General features: G+C 49.9%; 1 protein-coding gene and 1 long non-coding RNA gene across 4 annotated transcripts; one reads left to right on the top strand and one right to left on the bottom strand.

The window, feature by feature from the left end:
- SLC8B1 (solute carrier family 8 member B1) lies at window positions 1-22,995 on the bottom strand. Of its 2 annotated transcripts, XM_032472179.1 has the most exons (17): window positions 22,799-22,993; window positions 22,251-22,408; window positions 21,464-21,700; window positions 14,252-14,404; window positions 14,110-14,162; window positions 13,902-13,959; window positions 13,649-13,754; window positions 13,401-13,568; window positions 12,411-12,518; window positions 11,415-11,474; window positions 11,024-11,151; window positions 9,904-10,045; window positions 8,051-8,172; window positions 6,358-6,511; window positions 5,490-5,570; window positions 4,048-4,112; window positions 1-1,184 (listed from the first exon to the last, which is right to left on the bottom strand). In XM_032472179.1, the coding sequence occupies exons 3-17, from the start codon at window positions 21,617-21,619 to the stop codon at window positions 987-989; spliced, it is 1,752 nt and encodes a 583-aa protein (XP_032328070.1). In that variant the 5' UTR covers window positions 21,620-21,700; window positions 22,251-22,408; window positions 22,799-22,993; the 3' UTR covers window positions 1-986. The 2 variants fall into 2 exon arrangements, with proteins under 2 accessions (XP_032328070.1, XP_032328071.1); XM_032472180.1 differs by lacking the exons at window positions 1-1,184; window positions 4,048-4,112 and adding an exon at window positions 4,311-4,784 and having other exon boundaries at window positions 22,799-22,995.
- On the top strand, window positions 21,696-27,036 carry LOC106729471. Of its 2 annotated transcripts, none has more exons than XR_001365887.2 (3): window positions 21,696-21,843; window positions 23,565-23,708; window positions 25,626-27,036. It is a non-coding gene; the product is annotated as an uncharacterized LOC106729471 (long non-coding RNA). The 2 variants fall into 2 exon arrangements; XR_004316774.1 differs by lacking the exon at window positions 23,565-23,708 and adding an exon at window positions 23,740-23,914.
- The last annotated feature ends 80 nt before the right edge of the window (window positions 27,037-27,116 follow it).

Below are 27,116 nucleotides of genomic sequence, written 5' to 3' on the forward strand. Positions count from 1 at the left end.
TGTTATTTTCCGTACACTTGAAATATTTAATAATTTTTTCATTGGAAAAAAAAAAAGACAGTTAAATCCCTTTACTGCCGGCATAAGGCATCGAGCAAATGGGAGAGCTGCTTAGTGAAAGGGCAGGTCACTGGCTGACAGCAGGATGGCGCTAGGGAGCCCTTATCACCCTCCCGGGGGCTTGCAGGCACTGGGACCCCAGCCAGGGCTCCCCGTGAGGTAGGCACAGGGCACAGTCAAACTGCCTCCTGTTTTGCAGCCGGGGAACCTCTGAAGCCCACAGACGGTCCTAGGGGCAGCGTCTTGCGCTGGGCCATCCAATATGTCAGCCACCAACGGGCCAGTGCTGCTGGAACAATATATATTATCGTGCATTTTACCTTTTTCTTCTGGCTTTAGTAATATAGCAGCTAGAATATTCAAAACTGGGTGTCTCACATTCTATTTCTGTCGGATGGCGCAGCTCTAGAACTCAGCCCGCATTGGCCCGAGGCCCACAGCGTACCTGGTGCTCTGTCTGTTGGGTCCAAGTTGCCCTGACTCCTTAAACTCGGGTTTGGCAGCCCTTTGAGCCCTGAGAAGACGCAGGAAGGCAGCAGGGGGCGACTACGGGGAGAGGCCGGGGCCTCCAGCCCTGAACACTTTGGGGTCTTCCAACACCAGCCCGGAAGGCACCCAGACAAGCATCCCCTAACCCCAGACCCCAACTTTGAAGAAGCTCTGGAGATAATGCAAGGAAGCCTTTTACCTTCTGTCTGGAACTGTCACAAGGAAACCCAGTCTCCACAGTCCCAGAAATGAGGTTGAGTCCTCCTCGCTCTACACAGCAGTGACTGGGACGCTTTGGCAGAGGGCACAGCCCCGCAGAGCCCACCTCCCGTCCCCGCCATGCACACGGGAACGGAAGGCAGGCCGTCTTCCATCCTCCGTCTCACCGCCTGCAGTGACGCCTCCCGACCACCAGGCGGACCCAGACACGGCTTCATTCACACGCTTTTCAAGTGAATCACTCCAAATTCTGTGAGCAGTGCCACCACGAGGAAAGTCAGGTAGAAGAGGAGCAGGCAGCAGCCGTAGACTTTGTTCAGCTGGAAGCACTGCAGTGGGACCGAGACCAGGGAACAGACGAGGCTGAGGCCCAGGGTGCCGGCCAAGACCCACACCAACAGGCCATCCGGCTCCAGCTGCGGGCAGGGGAGGAGACACGGGGAGAGAGGCCGGGTCACTGTAGGCAACAGTCAAGGTGATGCTTGAGGGCTCCTTGTGGGGGGCCAGGGAGGGACTTTTGGCCTGCCCTGTGGGATGGGAAACCCCACCTTGAAGTTTCATCTTTAAAGCCAGCTAGTACTTAGTAATTTGTCAGGGCAACCCTAGGAAGCTAATACACATATAGATGGAGGAACTGTTTTGAGACCGTCTCCAAGCTCACGGTCACGTTCATGCTCTTCTCTGTCCAACCCAGATGCACCACATGTCCTGCCATCTTGGTTTTTTTCACGTCCTATTTTTAGCTCTCGCTTTTACTTTGCCTTTTTCCCAATAGTTCCACATCGTGGATTTCCACTAAAACAAAGGCTTCTTCCCTAAGTCCCCTCAGATTTACTAGTCCGATCACTATTTTGTTTTGGACATAATAAAAAGGGGACTTTGTGAGTACCCCAAATAAATACTTAGATGTTAAAAAAATTTATATATATATGTGTATTACATACAGTCATTGAAAAATTCTCCAGCAACACAGAAGAACAAAAGGAAGTGAAATTATCCCCTCCCATGTCCCTCCCTTCCAGACTTTGCATCTAACATATTTGGATGACGTAACTCTAGGTACCATGCTAGGTGTGTTCCATACACCATAGCCTTTTATCTCCCCATCCTGGAAGGGGACCATTACAATCATTACCCATCCACAGCCGAGGAAACCGGATACAATGGACCCTTGAACAACACCAGTTTGAACTGCATGGGTCCACTTATACGCAGATTTTTTTCAACAACTGGAGTACCTGTATTTTCATTTCACAGGTCTTTAAGCGTGGGGGAAATGTTTGTGTTTGATTACAGGTCACAATATGTGGAATCAAAAGTGTTAGGGGTTTACGGAATGGGGTATATAGCTCAAGTGGTAGAGCGCATGCTTAGCATGCATGAGGTTCTGGGTTCAATTCCTAGTACCTCCTCTAAAAATAAACCTAATTACTGCCCCCCAAAATATAATAATAAAGTAAAAAAAAAAAAAAGAGCTAGGGTTGAATCATGATTCAACTATTTCAGTGTTCTGCCCCTGGGTGAGTCATTTATCAATTCCTTTGCTTTTGAGGCAGACAGCAGCAGGCAGGTTTGCAACTGCACAGGGGAGTCAGCACTGCGAACTCCCACATTTTTCAAGGGTCAACTATAGTGTGTAACAGAGCCCCAATCCAAAGTCCATCCATTCTTAAACCAGAAATGAGATCGTACGGGAGATACGTGTTTAAGAGCAAACTGTTTTTCAGCCAACAGCACACCACGGACATCCGTCTAGGATGACTTCTCATGATGCCTCATGTCTTACGCAATTAATAGCAGCAGTATTTCCTAAACTCAGCACAAAGGCAGTGGAATGCAGAGACACACACACACACACACACACACACACACACACACATACGTGCGCACGCACCCGCACACACTTCCTAAGGAGCCAGAGAAAAGAAGAAATAGGGTCCTCAGGGGGCCAACCCTAAAGCCTCATTATCTGGAACTGCCTGAGAGTCGAGAATGAAAGGAACCTATTAAACCCATGAAAAGTATAAACACAATTTGCAGACAGAGGGTGTTTACCCTTCAGAAAAGCAAACTTTTCAAGCTCTTAAGTAGCTATTTGCTTAGGGGCATGGCCACTGTGAAAGGCCGGCCCGGCTGCTAGTTAATTACAAGTTAGCCACGAGAGTCTATTCAAGAACCAGCCCCTTCTTGGAGAAAGAGGGGGGCGACTTTGTTCACATTAATGACGCCAACATTCAGCAGCACATTCCGAGTGCTTTTCACAGTTGGAGCCTTAAAACCATCCCCTGGGCCACATCTCCACCCCCACCCCTCCCCCCTTCATCTTTCCCTGGCTTGGCCTCCGAATCCAAGTCCTTGGCAAATGCAAACTCAGGACCCATGGGTCAAATCTGCCTTGCTTGGGCAGCTGTTTGCCCTGTGCAGTATTTCCAAAGGAAAAAAGTTCACCTAGGAATCTTGATTTCTTCTCTCGAAAAGCTGGACTATCTGGCCACACGAGGCCTGACCTGAGTCGACCACGCGGTTTAGCTACCTGGCTGGCCTCATGGAGTGTTTGAGTTTTCGGCCTTGTTAGAAAAGCTCTTCTCAAGTGTCTTAACCTTCATCAAGTCCCCAGGGAGCATATTTAAAACTGCAGATCTCCAGCCCTCACCCCTCTGGGATGCCCCTGTGCCCCCATGAAATTCCTGGATGCCCCTGAACCTGCGAACCTCTGCCACTCAGTGTGTCTCAGAACCTTCTTCAAATCTATTGAGCTCCCCTCTTCTTGGGCTGTCGCCCACATTCTCTCTCACCCCGCCTGTCCCCGCCAGGCAGCACTGGAGTAAGATGTTCAGCCTAGCTCTTACCTCATGCATGCTTATCCAGGAAGCTTGGGGGGGTGGGGGGGGCATCAACCCATTTCACAGGTTATGAAACTGAGGCTCAGAGATCCTCAGAGTCCTAATTCACTTAAAGTCATACAGCAAGAGGCTTCAGGGATGGAACTGGGACCCCAATCCAGGGTCTCCCTGCTCCTTCCCCTGAAGCTACATCATGACTCTGTGACCTTGCAAGGAATACATTTTTCTAATCCTACAAGCAAAATACTTTAATTTGTGACAAATCAGACTTGTCACAAATTCAGACATGTCTTCTCCCCGGGGAAGTGTAATCTACTGAGATGTGAAGAGGACGAGAGGAGGAGGAGGAGGGGGAGGAGGAGGGGGAGGAGGGGGAGGGGGAGGGGGAGGGGAGGAGGGGGAGGAGATCCCCTTGCAGAAGCATCTGCTCACTCACCTTCACCTCCGCGTGGCCCCTGGAGATCTGGAGCAGGCAGCCCAGCCCCACTCCCACCAGGATGTCTGCAGCCCAGCTCAGGAAGGTTGCCAGAACACATGCCCATGTCCCCAACCACAGAGCCCGTTGCCTTCCTTATGATGTCCACCTGCACTCCCACCCACTCCCCACAAAAACCCTATCTGAGGAGACCCTCTCCAGTTTTAGTGCCTCTAAGAAAGACAGCGTCCAGTGGACATTTTGCGCCCCTCCTGTAAGGACCGCATGAGGTGACAGAAACACTCAGTACCTGGCAAGCCCTCCAAAGATGGAGAAATGGAGGCGAGGTGAGGTGAAGTGACTGCCGGTGGCCCATTGGGGATGACGGAGTCACCTCTGGGGTTGTTCAGGGGACACTGCTCCAGTCAGGGCTGCTCCATTCCCACCCCAACCTAAGGGGTCAGGAGAGGTCACAGCCCCAAAGCCAGAAGCCGGTCACATGGGTGCCTGGAAGTGACAAACAGCAGGAGGCACGCCTGCACAGTCCCCATCAATTCGGACCGTGTTGTGCAAGCTAGTGGCCTGCACGGCAGCTCACCCCATGGTCCTTCCGTTGTGACACTTGGGGAGGGCTGCACTGTAAGCGCCTTCAGATGATCTTCCTCTATTTCACAACCAGTGATACCCACCGCTTGATGCGTATCTGCCACGGGCGGGGCACTCTCCTGGCTGCTTTCCCCGTCAGTCCTCAAGCTGACCCATTTTTAACGTGCAGAGGAGCTCACTGAGTAAGGTGAGTGCAAAGCCCCGAGGTCACACAGCGGGCACGGGACAGCGCTGGAACTGGAACCTGCGACCGTCTGGACTCAAAGCCCTGTTTTTTCACATCCCCGGGGCTCCCGGAACCTGTCTTTTCTACATCGAGCAGGGGGTGCTAAATGACAGCCTGCCCATCAATCCGGCCCACTGCCTGCTTTTATAAATAAAGTTTTATTGGAACACGCCCATTCATTTATGTATTGCCTGCGCCTGTTTTCACACTACAGCAGAGTTGAAGAGCTGCAAAAGAGACCCTATGGCCCTTTTGTGCTCTGGCCCTTTAAGAAGAAGTGAGCCAACCCCTGCCATCTACAGACCTTGACACCTATAAGCAAGAGGGAAGGGTCTTCCATAAACTTAGCACGTGGGCAGCCACTAATAACACCTCTGCCCTAACAATACTAATTGATCTGCCATCCACTGCTGTTTGCCAGGGGCCAAGCACTCTGTCACCTCATTCAATCCTGACAATAACTTACAAGCTCAGTCTTCTCGATATCCCCATTTTATAGATGAGGAAACTGAGGCTCCAGCAGCCGCATCACCTGCCCCAGGTGTTCCAGTGAAAGCCAATCCCAAGGGCAGGGCAGGGAGCACACCCGTAGCTCCCAGCACCAAGGGAAGGGCCGCCCCAGGAAGGATACTGAAGATGATGCCACCGAAACAGGCAGAGAACGCCATCCGCGGGTAGCCCTGGCGGGCCAGCGTGAAGTCTGAGAAGGCGTCTGCGTGGAAACAAGAGAAGGCTTTGAGCGGTGAGAGGCTTCCCCTGGCCCTCCTTGGTCATTCGCTCCTTCATTCCTACCCACAATCATTCAGTCAACAAACACTGTTGAATGTCCACCTGGGTCTGGCACTGGCAGGCTGGGGTGTTATGGGAGGTCAGTGTCCCGTAAGACACAACTCCCTCCTTAATTCCTTTTACCTGATGCTTTCCCACCAGCGGCAACTTAGTGGATGTGACATGCTGCCACCAATTTTTCACCCAAGCCTCGTCTGCTGCTAGCACACTTGGTACCTCTGTGCAAATTAGGAAAAGGTGCCCAAAAAGGTGAGGAGAAGGAGAGTTAGAGTTTGGGCCCCCTGACCCCTTATCTGGATGCTCTTGTGCAGTGTACAGCCTGACCAACCCTACCTGGCAGCTGTAAATAGAGAACGATATATGCATGTATGTGTGAGTGCCTACCCAAGTCACACACCCATGAATACATTCAGCCTGGTTGGCTGCAATGACCTTCACGTCCTGCCTGAACTCTGGGGGGCCACTGAGTGTCTGTGCATCAGAGAGTGGGGGAGACGCTGGGGGCTTCTACAGTCTCCCAGCTCAGGTGCAGTCCAGGTCATCCCACCCGATGTCCAGTGATGGTCACTCCAAAATGACAGTGGGCACTGAGCACCTGCTGAAGGCAGACGCCCTGGACACCCCTGCCCACGTGCAGTTCTGGCTGGGGGAGCACAGAGCAGTGACGATGTGGCTGAGCCCATCCCAGAGGCCCACCCGACCCGAGTCACCTCCAATGCTGTTCCCCCAGGCCATCAGCGTGAGCCCCAGGACAGTGTTGCTGAGCCGGAAGACCACACCCAGGGACCGTAAGATGTTCACCACCTCTGTGGCAGCTGCGTTGATCCACAGGGCGCTGGTCAGGAAGCCCAGGAAAGCAAAGAGCTGGGGAGGGAACAGTGTGCTGATGGGACCAAGGCTGGTCCCCAACAGGGACATGGACTCAGTTCCTCAGCTATAAAGAGGGATGATAACAGTGCCTACATCATGAGGTGGTCATGAGCATACAGAGTTAACAGATGCAAAGCAATTAGATCCTGGCGTATAGTAAGTGCTCAGTAAAATGTTAGCTCACTATTACTATTTTGTCAAGAAGGGGTTCATCATAGCTTTCAGCAGTCTATGGCCCAAATGCCACCCCCCCACACCAAAAGAAACTCCAGCAGTCACCTCCCAGCCCACTCAATCTTCCTCCCAGCCGCTGGCAACCACTGGTCTACTTTCTGTCTCTGTGAGTTCAACTATTCTAGATATGTTACATAAAAAGCCTCATGCAATATGTGGTCCTTTGTGACTGGCCTCTTTCACTCAGCATCATGTTTTCAAGGTGCATCCGTGTTGGAGCACGTGTCAGTGCTTCCAAGACTATTAAGAAACACTGGCTAAAACCATTTCTCTAAGTAATCCATTGGCTGAAAATTCAATTTTGCGGGGGGGCTCATATATTCATTTGGAGTTTCTGAAAATGAAAACTGTAATTTTTAAAATCGATCATGAGTATAAAAAATGAAACATTTAAGTAAGCTTTTAAAGAAAAAGTCTCTTGACAAACTGCCTTAAGATTCCTTAGCATCCTGCAGAGTGGAGAGAATGGAAAAAGGTACCCCCAAAGACCAGCCAATCCCATCACTGGAATGTGAACATTCTTCCTGGTGAAGACACGGGAAAGGAGTCTGGTGGGTCTTTAAAAAGGTAAATATCCAGTTAAACATTTGACTTCACAGTTCCCCTCCTAGGAATACACCCAAGAGAAATGAAAGAATTCTTTCTACATAAAAAAAAATGGAAACGAATGGCATGGCAGCATTATTCATAATATCTAAAAAGTGGAAACAACCCAAGTGTCCATCAATGGATGAATGGGAGAAACAAAATATGCTGTATTTGCACGATCGAATAGTATTCAGCCATAAAAAGGAATGAATTACTGACACAGCCTACAACATGGATAAACCTCGAAAACCTCTTGCTAAGTGAAAGAGGGCAGTCGCCAAAGACCACGTATTGTACGATTCCATTTATGTGACATAAACAGGACTGGAAAGTCTAGAGAGACAGAAAGCATGCTGGTGGTGGCCAGGGGATGGTGGGGGAGGTTGGGGCAGTGACTGCTCATAGGTACAGGGTTTCTTTTTAGGGTGATGAATGTTCTAAAATTGTGGTAATGGTTGCACAACACTGTGACTATAATAAAACTATTAAATTGTACACTTCAAACGGGTGCCTTGTATGGTGTGTGAATTACAGCTCAATAAAATAAAGCAGTTAACAAAAAAGAGGACCTCGAACAGGCACAAAACCCCTTAGAAGTAGCTTTAAGGATCTGCCATCATGGACGGTGATTAGCGGCCAAACTGTCCTAGGACATCTGCCCGGGAGACCTCTGTGTCCCCTCTCCCAGCTCAGAGAGCTTGGGTTTCTTACCCAGTGAAGTCTGGGGGGCTCGCTGTTGGATGTGGCAAAAAAGGTCACTGCAGCCAAGGCTGTGCCCGCAATCACCACCACGGCCCAGACAGGAAAGAGGCCACCTATCTCATAGACGCCATCTGCAGGGGGACAAGAAAGGGAGCTGGTACTCTCCACAGCGTCCGCTTGGCACCTCCTCCAGGAAGCCTCCCAAGATGATTGAGGGGGTGTGGAGGGGAGACCCATGGATAAAACCCACAAATAAAACACAATTGTTTGGAATATAAGATAGGTATCTCCTAAGTGCCCAGCCCTGTCCTAGGCACTTCAGGGGGACAGGGAAATTAAAGACTCAGCCCCTGCCCTCAAGCTACTCACATCAGAAAGAAAAGATAGATACATGAAAAATAGACTCTCCAGCCTTTTGTTGTGGAACTAGGATGACAATGGCTAAGACTACTCACCACCGCTATCCTTTCCCATGCCCATGGCAGACATCACTAATCAATCACGATGCTTCGGTCCAGATGAGCTTCAAGGCAGCGCTTGAAGCTCTGTCTCTCTAGCCAGGGCTCAGCCCAGAAGTGGGTCACAAATGCATTAGCCTGAGCCAGTCTTTCCCCAGCATGGACCTGCTACCACTAGATGGTGTTGGGGCAGGTGGACAAAACACTAAGTACCATAGACTCGCGGCTCAAGAAATGGATTCCTTCTGCAATTCTCTCACTGTAACAAATTTAAATACAGTAAACGTATTGGAAGTGATGTCAGTTTCCTACCCATGCAAGTGATAACAGATTCCTTGTCAATAAATTTAAGTTTAAAAAAGAAAAGAGCGCTGATTTAAGAAAAATATAACAGCAATGAGTGGGAAAAAATATCAAAATAGTTCCTGAATAACTAATGATTGGGAACCCCTCTTTTAAGAAGCCAAAAGGATTGTGAACCCCCTTCCCAGGCTGGAGGGGCAGGGCTTTCCAGCTCAATAGAGAACAGAGGGCCATAACGAACCAGATGGCTGGTACCCCTGGGGGCACCCTTCCCAGCTCTGGGGTCACACTGTTCCCTGATAGACTCTCCTTCCCTTGGTACCTGTGATAAATTGGAGGAGAAACACAGAGGATTTGGCAGCATTTTCATCCTGACACTCTTTTAGCAAAAAAGCCACACCCAGCCATGCATTTGCCATCAGAGCCCTACCTCCACCTCCAAGTGATACCCCTGGGTTGAGCAGCAGGAGCCCAGATGACAGAGAAAGGAGTGGACAGCATGAGATACTAAAGTCAGACAACAGGAAGAACCTGAGTAGTGGGAGTTAGAAGACACCTGATAAGGCTGGGTACTGCTTTAGCTAGAGCAGGTCAGAACAGGAAAGCCTGGGGCAGACGGGGAAGAGCTCAAACATCAGAGGGGACCAGACAGGTCACACAGATGAGTGAAGCAACCCACCTAGGTCACCCAACAGGGAATGGAGGGGCCAGGGAGGAAGTAGCCAGTGGGCACCTGCACTTGGTAGGGGAGGGGCAGGGGCTGCCTCATCTCTGCTCCCCAATTCTGCCTTCAGGAATGTGGCCCAGGTCTTCTTGAGAAGCCCAACCCTGGATTTTGATGTGAAATCTGTCAATTTTGTAAGACAGGCAAACAAGCCAGAGGGCTGGACTTGGTCCAAGGGCCACCAGTGCACAGCTTCCATCTGGAGCCAGCAGGCCTGGACCCACTGACTGCAGGAGGCCAGTGTCCCTCATGGCACAAGTGTGTATTAAACACCAGCTGTATGTCCAGGATTGGCCCGCTGGCTGGTGTGGCTGAGAAGAAAAGTCGGGAACGTGGGGAGGAGGGAGGTGGGCTGCCCTGGGGGAGGGGATACTCACAGGCCCCTGACTGCAGGGTCAGGACCAGGAACAGAGGGCTGATGACCAAGTGCAGGCAATTGAGGGGCCGTTTCCAGTTCCCATCATCCTTGTCAGGGTCCACGACGGGGACAGTGAGGAGCAGCAGGAACTCCACGGGCAGCTGTCAAGCGTGGGAAGGCAGGGGGGGCTCGCCAGGAAGGCCTGTGCTCAGCTGGCCCCATGATGAGCTTAGTTACTCAAGAACAAGGCTGTTGCCACTAAAGCACCTACCGTGTGCAGACCCCTCAGCCCGTATCAGTCTCCTGTCGCTGCTGTAACACGTTGCCACAAACCAAGTGCTACCCAGCACCTCACTGTGATCCTGACAACGCTGTGAATGGGAACTACATTTTTCCTACCTTCTAGATGAAGAAACTGAGGCTCAGAGAGGTTGAGGAACTTCTCTAAAGTCACACAGGAGGGTATATGAAGCCAGGATACAGGGCCAGCTCTAACTGGCCCCACACCTGGTGTTTTTAGCCAGTAAGTAAATTAGCAGTAACACTTATGGAGTGCTTACTATATGCTAAGCACCAGAGCCAGCCCTTCACATCTATTAGTTCATTAAGTCATCACAGCCACTGGGGCAGGCTGGATACTGTTCCCAACTCCTCAATCCCATCCTGTAACAGAATAAAACACCCCCACACCTTGTTAAATGACTAGAGTCTGCAGAATAGATTTCCCAGCCGCACCGATGTTGAACTTGGCTATGTCACTTGCTTTGGCCAACGGGCTATTGGTGAATATGATGTGAACAGAGGCGTAAAATGTGCTTGGGAAAAAAACTCAATGTTGGCCTCATTTGGACTCACTATGACCTACTCCTACTGACCTCTGCCCTAGTTCCCACCCTTACCCCATCAGGAGGGGCCCCTGCCTCTCTCCTCTGCCTCTCTGTTCCTAGGAAGATGCTCTCCTTCCTTCATGGGGGGCAGAACCCCAGCCAAACTCCATGACTCAGTTTCCCCATGAAGTCTCAGCTCATCTATTGCCCCATCAAGGCCTCAGCGCCCCCTCCTTGCTCTGGAGAAGGTTGAAGGGCCCCTGTCCTGGGCTCTCATGAAGCCGGAGCCTGGCTCCAGGGTACCCCCCTTACCTTGAACACCTTGAGGGCCCTCCAGTACACCGACTTGTTCCTCCACATCCTGGAATCCAGGGGGTTGAGGGCCCGCAGCAGGATCTGAGCCGTGGTCTCGTGATCAAGCAGCAGCCGGTACTCTTCACCTGGGGGCCCAGGGAGGGAGGGGCAGGCGTCCGTGGCTGGCTCAGTCTCCAGAAATCCCTCTCCCCTCCCTCCCACCAGTCCTCCCAGCCCTTGGGAAGAAGGAAAAGCCCAGTGTCTGGCGGCGGGGGCAGGCGAACCTGGCCCAGAGCTCAGATGAGACACAGGGAGAGGTAAGGCTGCTTCGTAGCCTCATTCCTGGGACCTGGAGGACGCCCCTCTCCCCACCTCCCCACCCCAGCTGGGCACAGGGCACTGGACTCACTGTAGTCATAGCTGCTGGTATGAGACGACACCGGATCCTCCTCAGAGTCTGAAAGCATCTCTGTAGGAGAGAGGGGCGTTTCCCACAAGCCAGGTGGGGAGCCCAGGCCCTCCCCACCACCGTCCCAGGGCAGGGCACCTCTGGGACAGGACAGTTTCCAGGGTGTAAGTGTCCAGCCCCTTGGTATTCTGGGTTTCTCAATAATCACCCTGCACGCTCAAGAATTCTTAAAGAGTGAGGAAGTCTAACTCATAAAACATTTTCAAATGCAACGATGCAGCTATGATGCTAAATTTAATAAGGATATGTGAAGATGTAACTCAAACATTTACTGACTTCAATTTTGAAAATTTTCAGAATTTGGAACCCATCAGATTTTTCTGTTCCAGTCTGAAACTTTTCTCAGGAGTCCTCTGGAATGATTTAGAGGCCTGAGTCCTCAAAAGAAGGGCTTCCTAAAAGGAAAACAGCCTTCCTCAAGCGAGGAGTCAGTGCTAACCCTGATTCTGCCTCTGTGTGACTTTGGGTCCCTCTCTGGGCCTCATTTCCCCCCTTCCATTCCAGCCTGATGGGCTATGATGGGTTTAGAAGACAGCACAGGGTAATAGGTGCTGAACTCTGAAGGCTCAGTTGATAAAGAGGGAAGAAGAGGGAAAATCACGGCAGACTTCCTGTAGGTGGAGTCACTGACACGTATGAAATGAGACAAAGTCCGGCCTTTCGGAAGTTCACAGTTCAATAGACAGAAATATAAGCAAATTAATAACAGAATGGAGAGATTAAGTCTGTGCTGGGGTGAGTCTGGAAGCCCTGCGAGCCTGCAAGGGACACCTGGGGGTCTCCATGGTGCTCCCTCCAGGCTGAGTCCTTAAGTTTTTCAGAAGAAAAGCGCACGGGGGAGAGGGGACAGCACACACAAAGGCTCAGAGAAAGCCAGAAGGGGCATGGCAGCACCAGGCTCCTTGGCTCCCACTGGCAGCTCGATTCAGGCCTTACCTGGAGTCGCAGGCATGGAGTAGACCAAGGATCTCCTCTGCTGCCACTGGTAGATCCAGGTGCAGAGAACCACGGTGACCACATAGAACACGTAGAAGCCCAGGTAACCTGCAGACCAGGGCACAGGCTGTCACCAAGTGGCATCCTGGCCGCAGGACCCAGACAACAAGAGCTGCCTGTTCTGTTGCTGGCGCCTGGTGGCACGGACTTTGTCAGCCCAGCTGGCTCCAGTAGGTAAACACCCCCTCTCCTGCCCTCGTGGCCCATTTTCCCTTCCCTCCATCAATCCGGCAATCATCGGTGTAATGCCTGGCACAGACAGTGGCCTCTAGGACCCAATTCAAGCGCTAAGGGTCGGATTCTTACAAGGCTGAGCCCTGCACTCTGCATCCCCTGGGCCCTGGTGGCACTGGGTCTGCCAATGGACGGCAAATCAGAAGGCAGCAGGAAAGGGTCTGGGCCACTTCGTCCCTGCTCCCTCCCTGCTGTGGTGCCTGTGGCAGGGCCTGTGAGCCTCCATAACTGTCACTCACGTCGAGTGGCCCCTGGACCGGGCCTCCAGCCCTCACCAGGCTCTGGTGACCCCAGTTCCTGCCTTCAAGGGCTCCTGCTGTGGCTGGTCCCTGGGTGTCTCTGCCTCTCAGCATCCCTTGCTGGTTTTCCTAACCATCTGTAAACTGTCCCTCCATCCATGTCATTTGAACCATCTGGCTGGAATGGACATGCTGCCAGGACCCTGATGGCCACAGTCAGCATCCCAGCTGTACTGCTTATTAAAATTTTAAATTGTGAAAATTCAGAGCATTGCCCTGACTATAGCCAACCCCCTTCGGTGATCTGCCCTCTTTTTTGCTCAAGCCACCTTGATAGGTAGGGTTTCCACCACGTGGGGGAATAAAAGCACTCTGCTGACCACTCCCTCCAGTCCCTGAGCCTCCCACCCACCCATCAGCCCCGAGATGACCCGGCCCTGGCCCCACGGCTGCTCACCCAAGGCCCAGGCCAGCGTGACCTTGCCACGGTAGAGTGCGGTGAAGGTCAGGAACACAGCCACCATGTAGAAGATGATGTCTCTGAGGAAGGGCCTTGAGGCCACTGTGAAGGGGCGCAGGATGGCGATGCCACCGGCCACCACAGTGGTGACCAGCACACCAGCGCCTGAAGGAGAAGATGCCAAGCTTGGTCTACCCTGTGCCCCCTCCTGCGGCCCCACCCCCACCAGCCGGGGCCGCTCGTACCAAACAGTGCCCCAAGGGCCAGGCCGGCTGTCCGCGGGTCAGAGAAGGCCACCATGGCGCTGAAGATATCCGGTGCGCCGTTCCCAAAGGCCAGGAAGGTGACGCCATGGGGGGGGCGTGTCAAGGGGCGTCAGTGCAGGGGCCCGGGCCTTTCCTGGCCGTGAGCTGCCACCTGTCTCCCAGCCACCTGTCCTAACCGCCCTCCCTCCCTCCCTCCCTCCCTCCTGGGTACAGGACCTGGACCAAAGGATACTGCCACATTGTGGGAAAGCTTGAGTGTGGTGGAAATGGCTGACAAGTTAGGGCAGAAGCTATGGAGAAAAAGTGAACAGTCAGAGCATCCACAGTGAGTGGTCCCTGCCCTCATCCTTCCCCCTAAACCCAGGGTCATCTCAATGTCAACCTCCCGGGACTCCATTTTCCCATCTATAAGCTGGACGTGAGCCCAAGGCCAAACTCACAACTTCGCTGCAGTGACTCCCAGAATCAGGAACAGGTAAAGCAGCCAGAAAGCCTGCATGGGGGGCCGGAGAGGGAAGGGAGTGTTAAGTCCAGCCAGAGCCACCAGCTCCCACCCCCCAGCTCCCCTGGGCAGGGCCTCACGTAGAGGGTGATGGCCAGAGGCAGGAGGCTGGGTGGGAAGTGGCAGAAGATGCCCTCGAGGTAGTCCAGGTAGCCCCCGTCGCTGCGGCAGTCAGGGTTGGTCCGGATGAAGCCACAGCGGTCAGAGGCATTCAGGCCACACACCTCTCGACACTGCGGGAGGGGAGGGAGGACATGAGGGGCTGACACCCCGTGGGTGACTGGACCAGCCCTATCTAAGCAGCTGAAGATAACTCCCTTCGGCCCGTTCTCTAAGCCTCCCACGCCCTCCAGGTACCAATCGCACGCTTGAATTTTTGAAAATAAACTTGTGTTTGAAATTAACACAAGTAATTCATGAACGCATATATTGAAAACAAAACAAAAACAAATAATATTTAAGATTTCTAAATTCCTCCTTCTCATCCTTGCCCTCCACAATCCCACCTCTCCCCAGAGGTCCTACCATGATTAGTTTGAAGCGTACCCTCACAGACAATTCTCAGTCCAATGATGCTGGTATATACATCCGATTATACATAGTTTGTTTTGTTTTATTGAAATGGGTCCATCTTAAAGCTCTTATTTCTGCATCTTACTTTTACCACTTCATATATGTGCCATATATTAATATATTGATACACATAATGATGAAGAGGATGATAAAAGTCTAAACATTTTTAGTGATTTCTATATGTCAGGGACAGGGCTGATGAGCTTAAAATGTATCGCAGTTAATCTGCACAATGATCTTCTAAGGAAGGGACTATTAATCATGCCCATTACACAGATAAGAAGATTAAGGCAACACCCCAGGGTCTACTCAGTGGTAGAGTCAAGAGTTGGAACCCAGGTGGTTTGAGGTTCTGGAATCCCTGTCCTTAACCATCACTACGCCTTGTCCCCGGTCCCCCCACCTCTCTGTAGAATCTTTTTAACAGTAGCATGGGGTTTCATACCACGGATGATACAGTGGAGATGACATTTCCCTGCTGGTGGGCAGTTGGGTGTGTCTATTTTTCCAATATTACCAACAGGGAACTTCCTTGCATATGACTCTCTGAGTACATGTTAGAATATTCTAGAAGTGAAAGTGCTGAGTTAGAAGTATCCTAGACTGAGTTCCTCCAAAAACAACCCAGAGACAAGGATTTCTAAATAAGCAGCAGAGCTGGGAGGTATGGCATACAAGAGCCGAGATGGGTAAGTGGAACAGGGAAGCAACCAGTGAAGGCTGGACGGAGACAGTTTCCACCTTGGGCTGGTAACCCCAAGGGCAAGGGAGCTGGGGTATTTATACCTCTGTACTTCCACCCACCCTGCACCCACACTGGCTGCTACAAATCTGGTTCCAGCCAGCATGGTGGGAACCTCCTGTAGTTAAATTGCCAGTCTCTGATGACACATGAAGTGCTCCTTCCTGTGTTAATGGCCATTTGTACGCCTTCTTTAAATTGCCAGTGTTTTCTATTGGAATGTTGGCTGCTTCTTGACTTGTAGAAGTTCTTAATGGATATCAGCTGTCTGGCAGGTTGTGCATTTGCTTAGGCAATGCCTAGATGGTCTGCTTCTCAAACTTTTTGTTCAAAAGCTTTGTCAGTACCACTTCACGCCCATTAGGGCGGCTACTACATCAACAAACCAAACAAAACTAGCAAATGACAAGTGTCGGTGAGGACCCTGGGTGTTCTTCAAAGCACTTCTTGTGTTTTGACATTCCCAATTATTTGTAGGATCACAGGCTTGTTTAATTAATGTCTGCCTCTCCCACCAAAGTCACTTGCCACACACTGTGCTGGGCCCCAACTTAGTCTTTGTAACAGACCTAGGAGGTTGGCACAATTGTTTCCACTTCCCAGATGAGAAAACTGGGCACAGAGAGGCAAAGGGACTTGCCCCAAGGCACACAGCCCACCACTGCTAGCTGGTTTCAAACTCAGCTCTACCTGAACATTATTAGCTGAAACTCCTGGGGAAACAGCCCAACTGGATGGGGGCAGCCTCTGCCCGCCTTCTTCCCCACCTCTTGCCCTCCGTCCTCCCTGTCCTCAGGGCACGCCAGGGAAGATGCAGGGAGACACTCCCAGCCCAGCTGATAGCAGAGTGAGTCAGCAAGGTGGGTTCCCCAAACCTGGCCTCCAGAATCGCATTCCTACCCCCCTCCACCCACCACAAGCTGGCCAACCCAACTCTTGGTATAGTTAAAGTAGCACTGCTCTGAGTCAGGGCTGGGTGACTTTTCAGCCTCATTCCCTTCTCATCCTCTTCCCTGAGTCACTAAGGATGCCCAGGAAACCCAAAAAAGGCCAAACATTTTCCCCGCTGTGGGAAAAGTTTCAAGGGTCAGGCTGGACAGGAAAGAATCGCAAATGCAATGCCTTGGGGGCCAGGCAGATTGCATAATCGCGGAAAACCACAGGGGCTGCAGGGAATGGTGTGGAGCTGGAGGGCGCGTGCCCTGCTGAAAGGCATTCAAGTTGTAAAATGAAAGACAACACCCCCCATGCTGCAAATAAAAAACCTCAAACAAAACCATTGCAGCTAGACAATACCCTGGGCCATCAGTTTTCAATCCTACACCAGTAAGCCTGGTGTGGAAGACAGGGGCAGCAGAGAGGAAGAGCAGCCCTGGGGCTGAGACCCGGCTGGGGCTGGCTGGGTGACCTTCGGCTGGGTGACCTTCAGCAAGCCCCTCAGGTGTCTGGGCCTTATTTCCCCCCCTACAGAGCGGTCTTCATCAAACCCACTCCGGCCACTGGCATCTTGGTGCCACACATGCTTTGTTAAGTGCCCCTCCACACTCCCTTTATTACCAAAGATCAGAATGCAGCCCATCAACCTCCACGCTGGCTCCATTCAGAAGCCAAATAAGAAGCCAAACGTGATATCAAGGGAACAACTGGAAATCATTTCCATTTTGTTAGTTGTGATCCATCAAGAAAAGCTCAGGTTTTCATGATCCAGATGTCCTCTCCAAGCGTCGTTATTCGAGGCCAAAGGCTCCTCCTTGTGCAGGTGCACAGGCAGGACGGGGGTGGCTTAGGGAGTGAGGGGGCTGGGAGGGACAATGGAGAGTCACAAGCTCCTGGTTCATCCTCCCTGGCTGAAAAGTGGTCCCCAAAGATGTCCTACTCCCCACAGCCTGTGAATGTGTGACCTTACACGGCAAAAGGGACTTTGCAGAGGTGATTAGATTAGGGATCTTGAGATGCGGGGATTGTCCTGAATTATTTGTAGGGCCTTTAAACATAATCACAAGGGTCTTTATAAGAGGGAGGTGGGAGGGTCAGTCACGAAAAGAAATGAGATGGAAGCAGAGGTTAGACTGAGAGAGAAAGATGCTGTGCTGGTAGCTTTGAAGATGAAGGAAGGGGCCACAAGCCAAGGAATGCAGGAAACTTCTAGAAACTGAAAAAGGCAAAGAAATGGGTCTTCTCTAGTGCCTCTAGAAGGAAGACTGTCCCACTAACATTTTGAATTTAGTCCAGTGAAACCCGTTTTGGGTTTCTGACCTCCAGAACTTTAAGATAACAAGTGCATGGGTTTGTTTTTTTTTTAAATCTATTCTTATATATAGTGGCTAATTTTTGTAAATCTCAAACTCCCAAATTTATACCCTCCCACCCTCATATGTAGGTTGTTTTAAGCCACTAAGTCCTTTGCGGTCATTTGTTACAACAGCAATAGGAAACTGATACACTCTAGAGTCAGTTTAAATGGAGACATTGTAATGCTTTCAAAGACTTCTGATGTTCTTAACCTCATTCCATCAGCCTGAAAAAGAGGCGCTGTAGATGTGACCCCGAGCTGCACCTCCACCACCTCCTACACTCCCAATCCTGCAGCGGGACCCCCACAGAGCAAGTTTTCCAAGGAGTGGAAAGACTTTTCCAAGTCTTCCACCAGGACACCAACCCAGGAGCAGAAAACGAAGACTGGCATTTCCCAGAGGCCCCTCAGCCTCATGCCACGCGCTCACTGCTGGATGGTGCCGTGGTTATGAGGACAGGGCTCTGGAACCACGTGGCCTGGGTTCAAATCCTGCTTCCCCACTCATTGCTGTGTGACTTTGGACAACTCACTTCACCCCTCTGTGCCCTAGTTCCTGCCTCATTTTATAGTCGGCAAAATCTGTAAAAGGCCAAATATTTTGCCCTCTGCAGGGCCAGATGGTCCCTATGGAAATCATTTGACTCTGTCTTGCAAAAGCACCATCCACAATAATTAATAAACAGATATGATTGAATTCTGATCAAACTGTACACAGGGACACTAAAGTTCGAATTTCACATAGTATTCATATGTCAGGAAATAGTGTTCTTCTAAAAAAGTTTTTTTCAACCAGTTGAAAATACAAAAACCATTCTCAGCTCCCAGGCTATATAAAACCCAGCAGTGGACCCAACTTGAGCTGTGGGCTGAAGTTTGCCAACCCTTGAAATGAAGGATTAAATGAATTAATCCATGTGCTTGGAATCCATGCAGCCTGGTACATAATCACTGCTCAGTAAAATGAGCTTTGATTACTCCTTTTTCCAGAGGGGGAGGCAGAGACTAAAGAGAAAGTGCTCCCTGCACTTAGCTTGGCCCCTTCAGTCCTCCAAGGGTCAGTCCTTAATGTCCAGCCTCTGTCAGATCTGTTCTAAGAGGAGAGTTTTTCCCCAGACTCTCCTTTTTCCCAAAAGGAATGTCCTGGAAACACTGGGCCCTGGTAGGTCTGATGTCAGACTTGTCCCTGGTCCTCTGAGGTCACACTTGGACCAGCCTGGGCTGAGGGTACTGGGCACTGAGTGGTCCAGCAGAACCAGTTCTTACTACTTCCCCCAAAATCTTAACTTGGACCCCTTCCCAAAGCCGCTACCACTGTCTCACCTGGATGACTTTGCCAGCCTGCTCCCTGTCTCTGCCCCTATAGTTGATTCTCCCACAGCAGCCAGTGGGATCCTTGTAAAAACTGAAATCAGATCTTGTCCCTCCTGTGCACTAAATCCTGCCATGGCTCCCATCTTACCCCTGAGTACAGGGAAAGTCCGCACGGTGGTCCCACAACCCCATGCAACCTGCCCCTATTACCTCTCCTGTCTCCTCCCCTGTCATATCTCACCCCCAGCTCACTGTTCCAGCCACTCTGGCCTCTCAAAGTTTGTTTGTGAAATGTCATCCTGCTCTTGCTTCAGGGCCTTTGCACCTGCTGTTCCCCCAGATCTTTGCCTTCCCTGACAGCCCGAGACAAAGCAGCACCCCTCCCCATCTCACTCCATCACATCCCCATCCTGGCTTTTTTTTTTTTTTCCCATCACTGCGTGAAATCATCCTGTGGATTAACCTGTTGACTTGTTTCTTCTCCGTGTCCCTGACTAGAGTATAAGTAAGTTCCATGAGGGCAGGGACTGAGCTTATCAGCTCCCTGCGGTACTCCCAGCATGTGGCACAGTTCCTGGCACATAATAAGTACTCCATAAATATTTGTTGATTGACCTCAAAAGGACCTAGGTGAGGAGTGGGTGGCCTTTCCCAGCCTGCAGGCTCCCAGAACAATGGCCAGCCAGAGGCCAGCAGGGCTTCTAGGAGGGCAGCTGCCTGTGTCAGTCCTGGGAGATGGTGAGCTAGAGGCGAAGGGTACGGATTCAGCATGAGGCAGCCCCGAGTTCACAGCCTGCCTCTGCTACTTCCCTCGGGGCCACCTTCCCCTCTCTGAACCTCAGCATCCTCATCTACAGCATGGACATAATCATGCTCATCGCGGGGGTTTGCGGCAGGGTTTGGTGCGCGAGGCACAGTGCCGGCCTAAGTGCTCAATAACTCAGAAAGATTGTCTGACACAAGCCACAAATAACCCCAGTTTTCCTGCCTCCAAGAGGCAGCAGTCAACTTTATAACCACAGTAACCGCAAAATCACTTTCCCATCTGTAAAATGGACATAATTACCTATTTGCCTGCATTAAACAATCGGCTTGAAGGCATTTGCAGCCCCATAAAGTTGGTGTAGGCGTGCTAAACACGCTTAGCTGTCGGTTTAGGTGGGGAGGAGTTTGTTACTCTGTCTCCCACCTGAAGAAAATACAAGGTGCGAACGCCAGCCCCCTGCAGCTGATGGGGACTCCAGGGGTCATCTTGAGCTGTCTCCCGCCTTCAGCCTTTGACTCGGGATCCACTGTGACCTCTCCTCCCCTTACAGATATCAGAGTGGAATGATGCAAGTTCCCTGTATCCTGTCTCAATGGCCCAGACCATCCCTGGCTGGGGAGGAAGATTTCTTGCCCCTCCCCAAGTATCCCCATTGCATCTCCCTCTTTGCATTCAATGGCACTCCCATCCCCTCGACGCTAAGGCCAGAAATCGGGAGCCATCCTTGATTCCTCTCTTCCACCACCACACTCCTCCACCCAATCTATCAGTGTATCCTGCTTGTTGTGCCTCCAACACTGACTCCAAATCCCACCATTTCTTATCTCCCACAAATACCATCACCGACCTGGGGAGCTGCAGAAGCCCTCGCCCTAGTCTCCCTGCTGCTACCCTCATCCCTCTCTATCCATTCTCCCCCAAAGAAGCTGGAAACATTCCTTGAAGAAATCAATCAGATTTTGACATTCCTCTGCTTAAAACCCTCCATTGGCTCCCCGCTGTCATAAAACAAGCCCCACCTCCTAGACTCAGCTGGTAAGGCCTTTTGTAATCTGACCACTACTACATCTCCATCCTTATTCTGTACTCTCCCTCTCACTCACCCTGTTCCAGCCATTCTGGCCTCCTCACTGCTCCAGAAACACATTAGGCTTATTTCCTGCCCCTGGGCCTTTGCACTTGCTGTTCTCTCTGCCCAGAATGCTCTTCCTCCAGATGTCTGTATAAGTGGCTTCCTTTCTCCATCCAGAGCTTGGCTCAAAGTTCACTTTGTCACAGAAGCCACCTGTGATCACCCAATCTGAAATAGCTGGGAATATTCCCTCTTCCTCATGGCCCCCACTCTCCTGTATCACTTTATCCTATTATCTGAGAAGCACTTAGCATCTTACCACCTGAAATTTACATGTTTACGTCTTTATCCAACCTCCCAGGAGACTGTTCACTCCAGGAGGGCAGAGATTTTTGTCTACAGTATATGGTCCCAGGCATATCCCAGGGTTCAGCTCAGTGCCTCAGTGCCTGATACATAGTAGACACTCAATAAATATTTGATTGGATGAATATACCTCCACCTGATGCTAGTTTCCTGCTAGGATACTCACATCTACCACGGGGATCAGGTTCACACCTGAGGCTGGAAACTGGGGGCTAATGTAGGCCCCTGTAGCTGGGCTCCTCGCCCCAGACACTGTCTCGACCATCAGCAGCACATAGAGCAAACTCAGCACCCAGTACTGATTCAGCAGTCCTCCGGCCATCAGCCCCCAAGGGGGCTGGCCCTCACTCTCTGCTTCCCCTCTGCAGTGTTTCAGTTTCAAACAGCTGGCACCTCCAACAGCCTGCAGGGTAGGGGTGAGAAGGAGGGGCAGTGTCACCAAAGACTGCAGGACCTGACAGAAGGGGCCTGAAAACTTTTCTAGCTGAGGGACTGCTCTTCCTCTAGTGTTTCCATGGAAACCCAGGCTAAGAACTCCTCTGACGGGTAAGTCAAGGCCCGGGGGTGGGGGTGGGGGTGGGGGGGTTGTTTTTCAATTGCTCAAAGTCACAGAACTCTGTTAGCAGCTGAGCTGGGCTGGATTTCAGCCTCTGTCTTTCCCTTAACCGCAGGGCAAAACCAGCTTCATTTTTCCTCCAAAGAAATTATACTGGAAAGAAAGAAAAAAGTCCTTGGCAAACTAATTTTCTTCTTTTGGTTCCACCCCATGTTGTCGATGAGCATGTTTCATTTTGCTACCAAGAAAAATAAAGCTCAGAAAACAGAGCTTTTTTTTTTTTTTTTTCTCCCCCCGTAATTCTTTGCTTAACCTCCTGGAAAGGGCCGCAGGGGGAGGAAGCGGCTCCGGGGAAAGAAAAGGGAGCAGAGGGCTTTTCTCAGCACTTTTTCCTCACCTGTTGACAGGCTCTTCCCTCCCGTTGTTCTCTGTTAACTGCCCTTGGCACTGACTTGGAACCGGACACTCCAGATTTGCAATTCCGTCTCAGTCACTTACAGGCTGTGCGGCCTTGGGGAGAGGTCACTTCATCTCTCTTAGCTTCTGATTCATCACCTGTAAAATGAGACAAATGCTGCCGCGTCAGAGCAGAGAGGGCAATAAGTGCTCTCGCCTCAGGTGTCCCCAATTTGAGGAGCAGCATATGTCTCCGCTCTACTGGCCGCCAATTTCTTCTACTCATTCACAAAAGAGCATTTATTGAGCGCTGCATGTGCGCCCGTCAGAGGCCAGGCGTTTAGACCCTCGGAGGACCTGCAGACCTGAAAGGAAGGGGCAGGGACAGTTAATCGGGGATGCCATCACTTTTGTGGCTGCACTTTCCAGGTGCGAGACCACGGGAACGCCCAAGTGCTGTTTCCCAATCCCAACGGATGTTGAGAAGTTGAACTCCGGGTGTCTGGTCCTCCAGCGGCGCCAAGGCAGGCGGGCAGGCTCCTCTCTTACCTCAGGCCCGGCCTCGGACCCGCAAACTCCGCACCTCCACCCCGCCGGGATTCACGGCCTTTCTTTCTAGTCCCCGTCCGCCCAACCGCGCCGCCAGACCCTCGGTCCCGGACGCCGCCCGCTGCAGCGTCCGGGTCTGGCCCCAGGGCTCGGCCCGGGCTTGGCCTCAGCGCGCCCGGCTCCGGCCACGCCCCTTACGCGGGCCTGCCCCTAGGCCACGCCCCCCGAAGCCTCACCCCGCCCCTTCCCTTAAAGGCACAGGCTTCCTGGGAGATCCTGAGGGTCTTCCCTGCTCTCCACTCTCCTCGCAGTCATCACCCTAGTCGGCTCTGCTTTCGCCGCTAAAACAGAAGCTGAGTTGAAACCTGTGTGACCCCAATGAGTCCCCTTCACCACCATGGGCCAGATCTGCCTGACACTCAGCACCTCTGTTTGGAAGGCCTAGGGCCAGGGTGGTGTCTCCTGAAAAAAACCGCACAACCATTGAGTCTCGGTTTTATTGGGGTAACTTACTGAGACTATAATCCCAGAGACAGTTCCTCCAGAGCTCTGAGGAACTGCTCCAAAGAGGTAGGGGAGGACCCAGTATATATACGAATTTTTTGGGCTGGAGGAGTACAGATTATCAAGCATACATCTTGGTAAAAGATTACTGCTAATCACAAAAAAAAAAAAAAAAAAAAAGGAGCTCTCAAGTTAATGATTTTAGTGCTTCTCTTTGCATGAGAAAATGCAAGAATCTGAGGTCATTGAAATTCTTCCTTAGATTTGCATCTTAACTATCTGGGGACCATGCATCCAAAATAGCGAACGCTGCATCCTATTTTTCTGCTGCCTGAATTCTCCTTTGGGTGAGCTGCTGGTGAGAGACTGCAGTGGGTTGTGACTTGACCCTTTGCATAACTGGAAGGTGAGCGAAAGTCTGTTCTTTTTGTCTACAGTGGCAGCTCCAGGAACAGTGCAAGTATCTGGGGAAAGTGTGAGCAGAAGTAGTAGGCTTGAAGGGGAACTTAAAAAAGGAAAGAGAATGAGAATTAGAACTTTCAGTCTTAGCGGAAGAGGCCCAGAGACTTTGAAGATTCCTTAAGGACACCTGAGTCTCACCTGCAACCCAATGTAAGTTCCTTCTTGATCCTAGCAGCCCTGGGCAAACAGTCACACCCCTACACCTACTTGAACCCCCCAGGGGCAGGGTGCTCATTACCTCCCATGGTAACCAACAGACAGTCCCATACATGCACCCCAATGTTCATAGCAGCACTATATACAATAGCCAAGACTTGGAAGCAACATATACTTCCATTGACATGGACTGGATAAAGAAGCTTTGGTATATTTATATAATGGAATACTACTCAGCCATAAAAAAGAATAAAATAATGTCATGTGCAGCAACAAGGGTGGACCTGGAGATCGTCATTCTAAGTGAAGTAAGCCAGAAAGAGAAAGAAATATGTCATATTGAGAAAGGAAGGGGGCAGGGCACAGCCATTCAAGGGATGATACAGCAATTAATATCAAAATGGTGGAAGATTCAACCCCCAGGAGGCCTTGAGGCTCAAGATGGTGGGAGATTTGACTTCTAGCAGATCTTGAGCTTCATTATACATCCATTGTAATATATTAACAAGGTGAATAACACGCCCACAGGCGCCATGACAGTCCCAATGCTGGCCACAAAAGGTCAAAGAGTGGGAAATGGCCAACTTCCTGGGAATCCCAGTCCCTTCCCCAGGCTAGTTAAACTGGTCTTTCCACTTATTAGCATATGAACCCACTGAGTCCATAAAAACTGGCAACGCACCTTCTCTGTCCCCCTTCGGAGAAGGCCCGCACTCTGTCTATGGAGTGTGTATCTACTTTTACTCTAATCTGAGCACCCAACCCCCACACCTCATGGGCTTTCTCTTGCCTTTCGATGTATCTCTCTAAATAAATCTACCTTTACTCAATTGTGGCTCACTCTTGAATTCTTTCCTGTGCGAAGCCAAGGACCCATGCTTGGCGGGGCACGTCCCAGGGGCTCGACCAAGGACTGGTACACGGCCCTTCTCATGCCCCACATCCATTTTTCCTGCATCAGTATGATATTACTCATTTGTGGAATCTAAAAAAAGAAAAAAGACAATAATGAACGCATCCACAAAACAGAAAAAGACTCGCAGACAGAGTAAACAATCTTATGGTTACCAGGGGGATAAGTTTGGGAGTTTGAGAATTGCAAATATTAACTACTATATATAAAAATAGATAAAAAAACAAAATTTTTCTATATAGCACAGGGAGCTACATTCAATATCTTGTAATCATCTTTAATGAAAACGAATGTGAAAATGAATATATGTATAAATATGTACGACTGGGACATTACGCTGTAACCAGAAATTGACACATTGTAACTGACTATACTTCAATTAAAAAAAAAATTATGGGCACACACACACAAAAGCCAACAATAGACAGTCCTAACTGTAAGGAAATGTTTTCACTGCCATTGCTGCGAGTCTGCCTAAGAAAAATCCTTCTAGAAAGACTTGGCAATTGATAAATGTCAATCTTAAGAACCTTGAAAACATGTGACTTTTGTGTCACTAGTTGCTCCTGGAGCTCTTCTGAAGAGGAGAGCGTTTGGACCATGTTCTAAGCCCAAGAATGTTTACTACAGCCACCTGCATGATTGGGCAAAAATTGCACCTAAATCACCAACTACAGTGGACTGAGTAAATAGTTTGTGAATCTCCTATGAAATATTGTTGTGCAGCCATTTAATACCCTGTTGTTCTTTCTTCTCCTCCCCTCCCTCTTCCTCCTGCTCTGCCTCCTTCAGAGAGGTGAAATCTGCTTTTCTAGAACATGTTCACCTGAGTTCTGGCACTGCCTTGTGGAAGCAGTGTAGACAGAAGTGTACAGTGTACAGAAGTCAGAAGAACTCCGAACTAATTGAGGGAAGAAGGGATGAGGCCAGCCCACCCCTAGCTCGTCGAGTCGATTTCTTCCTGGTCCCTCCCCAGCCTTGTGCTATAGAACTCTCTCCCATCACAACATCTGGTTAGTCTCCACCCAGATATTCTGAATGTGCTCTGCTTCATCTCCTGACGGAGGCTTATAACTTTATTTCCTTGCTTGCTTAGTTTTAAAAAATGTTTTATTGTGGACTATATGATCCTTGCAAAATGGGGCCAAAATTATTTAGTTGACTGAAATAAAAATGCACAACGTAAAAGTTGTGAGTTGAGTTTTATTGGAGGAACTTACTGGGAACTATAGCCAGAGAGAGAGCCTCTGAGAGAGCTCTGAGGAACTGCTCCCAAGAGGTAAGGGAGGAGCCGGCATATATATGAGTCTTGTTGGGGGGATACTATAAGTAGGCAACCATATAACTCAGTGAAGATTAAGTGCTAATTGCAAAAAAAAAAAAAAAAAAAAAAAAAAATCCCAGAGATCTCAAGTTACTGATTTTAGTCCTTTTCTATGTATGGGAAAATATAAGAATCTGGGATCGTTGAAATTCTTCCTTAGATAGACATCTCTACTAACTAGGGGCCATATGCAGAAAGCTGCACCCAGTTTTTTCCACATCCTGAATTTCCCTCAGGGTGCACTGTAGGTGGGCAACTGCAGTAGCTAATAGCTTGGTCCTTGTAACACTGGAATGGCAGAAAACTTTTTTTTTCCTTTACAAATTAAAAATAATAAAATGAAAAAGCAAATACCCCCACCCCTTGCCTTTAAGGTTTAAAAACAGAATTATCAAAAAAACCAAAAACACAGAACTATCAGTATCTTAGGAGTCCCTGAAATTGCCATCAACCTGGTGATTGTGTAAATCACTTTCACTATATGTGTAAAACTTTCTTTGTTTTATATATATATGTATATATATATACACACACACACACACATAGTGTACACATATATTCTCTATAATATAATATTTTACATATAATATAATAAATATAATGTATAATGTATAAAACTGTTATGACAATATGTATTATATATGTTTATATAGTTTTGCCACTATATAAAAATTCCTAGGCAATGACTTGTTTTGCTTTGCCTGTCTTTGAATTTTATAGAAATCAAACAGTATTTTGTATATTCCTATGTGACTTGCCTCCTTCTTTCACCATTCTGCTCCTGAGATTTATCCCTGTCATCTGTGTGGTTGCTGTTCATGTATTTTCCATGCTGTGTAATAAATAGTTCATGGCATGATTGCACCGAGGTTTATCTATCCATTTTTCTGTTGACGGATATATGTGGGTTGTTACCAGGTTTTTGCTACCATTGGCTTCTTTTTACACATCTCCTGGTG

The sequence above is a fragment of the Camelus ferus genome, chromosome 32 (assembly GCF_009834535.1).
Source record: "Camelus ferus isolate YT-003-E chromosome 32, BCGSAC_Cfer_1.0, whole genome shotgun sequence".
In the NCBI taxonomy this organism is placed as follows: Eukaryota; Metazoa; Chordata; class Mammalia; order Artiodactyla; family Camelidae; genus Camelus; species Camelus ferus.

Excerpts from the sequence above, each read along its gene's own strand:
- SLC8B1 (XM_032472179.1), bottom strand. The coding sequence starts at position 21,619 with ATGGCCGGAGGACTGCTGAATCAGTACTGGGTGCTGAGTTTGCTCTAT. Across the intron at positions 14,405-21,463 it reads ACCTGATCCCCGTGGTAGAT|TGTCGAGAGGTGTGTGGCCT; the intron begins GTGAGTATCCTA and ends CCCCTCCCGCAG. Across the intron at positions 8,173-9,903 it reads GACCCTGCAGTCAGGGGCCT|ATGGCGTCTATGAGATAGGT; the intron begins GTGAGTATCCCC and ends GTCCCCCTGCAG.